Here is a 3,363-nt window from a genome sequence, read left to right on the forward strand (position 1 = left end):
GCTCTTTCACACCTGAAATGTGGCTAAAAGATGATGGACCGAATCATTAATATGCAAATTAAGTGGCTGTGAATAGCTAGCGATAACCGCCTTCGACAATGCATCTGGAATGGATTCACCGGTGGCCCTTCAACCTCATCTTGGCTTCAATTCTTTATGTTGGAGCAGGGAGGGCCCTGGTCCCCAACATCCCCTACCTGGCAACAGTTGTTCACTGTGTACCAGCCCCATGACATCCCATAAACCCCACAGGGCCCACGTATCTCTTGCCTTTTATTCCAGCATCTCCCAGAGACCCATATGTACAGACTGTATATACACATATAATATACATCATATATACGTATTCATAATATATATATATATATATTCACACGTTCAGACACTCACACATACACCCTTCCTGGAGGGGTATGGTCACCTGGGAGCCTCACTCAGCCCCAACAAAAGGTTCTAGGTTCAGCAGGCAGTGGTGAGGTTCTATGTTTTTTGCTTCAAAAACCAAACAAAACAAAAAGGCCATATTCTCCAAGTGTGTCCTTCCATTCCCCAAGACCCTAAAACCCCTCCCCAAAACATTCTGAATCTTTGTTTTCAGAGGTTTCCCTCTGCTCTTCTAAGGCCTCGGTGGAGAGTCCAGGCCTGTCTTGTGGCCTGTGCGGGTCCCTGGGGGAAACGCAGGTGCTCCCAAAAGGGTCCCAGCATGTCTGCAGTGGTCCAGCTGTCCTGTGACCTCCAGATAGTCAGGGTGGACAGCTATAGGGCCAAGGGCACCTGCCAGATAAGAAGTGTGCTGTCTGTCTGGCTACATGAGGCCGGCCGCCCACTCAGGCCTCCTGGGGCACTGCCAAAATGCCGGTAGCCTTGCCCGCCGGAGACGATGGCCACAGAACAGATCTCCTTGCGGTGGGCATCACGGGCACAAGGCCGGCTCCGCACCCAAACATCAGGGTCGTCGGCCATCTCGTAGATGGAGCCATCCTCCTCACTGTGCTCCAGGGCTGAGCCATCGGTGGGTGCTGGCTCCCGCACCGACAGCAGGGGCCCGGGGAGGTGGGCCGTGGAGCGCAGGCGGTATTGAAGCAGGATGCCCTTCTTGCGGGTCAGCTCTCGGGCTGTGTGGCTGTCAGGCGCAGGCACCGGTTCATGAGCCTGACCGTCCGGCTTGTCCTCCTCAGCCTGTGGTCCCTCGGCCTCTTCCTGGTCACTCCGCAGGATGTCAGGGGCCAAGATGCTCATGGCCACAGCCAGGAAGGCCACAGGTCCACAGTGACCATTGAGGGACACCATGCCTTTCCCTGTGAAAAACCGGAGGAAAGGAGAAGGCCCAAAAGACTTGGCATTAAAAAGATACCCAAGTACTTCCAGAGAAGCTTCTGAGTGGGCTGGACATTTTCTTCTATCACCTATGCTGGCACCTCCCCAGAGGCCCGTGAGATCTGTCTACGCCATGTTTCATGGGCATGACTTTATTTGCTGGGGCATTGTCCATCTCCAAGGTGAAATGGCCTCACTGATGACTTCCCCTTAGTTCCACCCAGAAAGCCAAGCCTTGTGACAGGCTCTACAGGTGTTGCATCTGGCTGAGCTCCAGCATCTGCAGTCCATCCTGACTGCATCCCCCAGAGAAACTAGCACCCAGCTACTCCATGGTCTCACTCCACTACAGCATCCTCTGCCTGGACCATGGCTGTCCTGGACATTACCTGCCCCATGCATCCCTGTGTCCCACCCCAGCCTGGTGCCTCCTTGCATAGTAGGTTCATTATGAACCCAGAAATCTGGGAGTCTAGAAGAGGACAAAAGTCATGGTTGGCCCAGGGCTGGCTCCTCCCTCTCACCCCTGTGCTCACAAGCCGTGACAGGAGACTGCCAACTTCCCTTTCAGGGCAGAAGCAAAAGGGAGCCTGAACTGTAATGTCTAAACACCAGGAGTTTTCCCTGGCCCTGCCTCCATTCTGCTGGGCCTAGGGTCACAGATGAGGGCAGACTGGCTATCACATCTGCCATGGGCCCATTTTCAAAGCCCACCCTTACTTCTGCCTCTGATGCCCTGTCATGAAGAGGGCCATCAGGGCCCAGCAGAGTTTCTGCCATTAGTCAGGTGTCTCAGCCATCCCTCCAAGTCTCTGGCCAGTGTGAGCTATTTCACCCAGATCAGGACAGTAAGATTCAGAAGGTAGGAGAGCCTGGGATATCATTCCTATGCCCAGGCTAAGGTGAGGGACAGAGAGGCTGGACTCTCCCATGAATCAGTGGGAGTGCAGATGTCTGGGCCTAGTTTCCCCATCCCTGAAGCCAAGCCCCAAACCTTACCTGTGATCTTGGGAATGCCTTCCAGTCGGGGCACAGGCAATAGGACAATGACACCCTGATCAGTGCCTACCCAAAGCAGACCCTGGCAGATGAGGAGGCTGGTGACACACAGGTGCTTCTGGCCTGCAGGGAGAGAGGCAATGTGACATCAGTGCATCCAGTTGAGGGAGCCGCACAGCCCAGATTTCCCAGGGCTACAGTTAGAACGTGGGGACCCAGTCAGACCTCAGCCTCCATGTGCAAAAGGGACTACTGTGAGGACACAGCGGGGTAATGCCACAGGACACAGTGCCTGGTCCATGTGGGCTCTGTGTGTAGGGGATCGGTTGCCTGGCACACAGGGGCAGTTGGGTGTCCATGTGAAGGCCACACCCAGCAAGCCAGGCTGCACACCAGTGAAAAGCAGGTGAAATAGTGTGCAATGGGCAAGGGTAAAGAAGAAGCCAGCCTCAGTGGCATAAAGTGGAAGGGGTCAGGGCAGAGCCTGTGGACAGACCTGTTGCCGGGTTACTCCAGGCAAATGGGTGGATGGGTAGATGGATGGACAGATGAATAGTTGAGAAGACAGATACACAGAGGAGTGGATGGGTGGATGGAAGGGTACATTGGTCAGTGGGGATAGATTCACGAATGCATAGATAGATGGTTTGGTACATGGATGGACAGGTGGATGGATGAGACTGGGTAGACAGGTAGATGGATAGATGGATGGATGACGGATAGATATTAGATGGATGAGCAGGCAAATAGGTAGACAGACTGGCAAGTGTGCAGATAAATGGACAGATGAATGGATTAACCAATTTATCAGTGAACATATGGCAAAAGGAGGATGGATGGATGGATGGATGGATGATGGATGAGTAGGCAGATAGGTAGGTAGATTGAAAAGTGTGCAGATAAATGGATAGATGAATGGATTAACCAATTGATCAATGAACAGATGGCAAAAGAATGATGGATGAATGGATAGATTCACAAATGCATAAATGAATTGTTAGATAGATAGATAGATAGATAGATAGATAGATAGATAGATAGATAGAT

At 52.5% G+C, this 3,363-nt stretch overlaps 1 protein-coding gene across 9 annotated transcripts in view; it reads right to left on the reverse strand.

Annotated features, from left to right (window-relative positions):
- Positions 1–261: 261 nt before the first annotated feature.
- The window catches only part of Arhgef10l (Rho guanine nucleotide exchange factor 10 like), a 145,821-nt gene continuing 142,719 nt past the window's right edge, over positions 262–3,363 (reverse strand). For all 9 annotated transcript variants that reach the window (XM_055610914.1, XM_055610913.1, XM_055610912.1 and 6 more), the window contains 2 exons: positions 2,317–2,439; positions 262–1,298 (listed from right to left, as the gene is read on the reverse strand). In XM_055610914.1, the coding sequence (XP_055466889.1) occupies positions 757–1,298; positions 2,317–2,439 (665 nt within the window). In that variant the 3' untranslated portion in view covers positions 262–756. The remainder of the gene's footprint in view (positions 1,299–2,316; positions 2,440–3,363) is intronic.

The sequence above is a fragment of the Psammomys obesus genome, unplaced genomic scaffold, assembly GCF_907164565.1.
Source record: "Psammomys obesus unplaced genomic scaffold, mPsaObe1.curated_primary_1811, whole genome shotgun sequence".
Taxonomy (NCBI): Eukaryota; Metazoa; Chordata; class Mammalia; order Rodentia; family Muridae; genus Psammomys; species Psammomys obesus.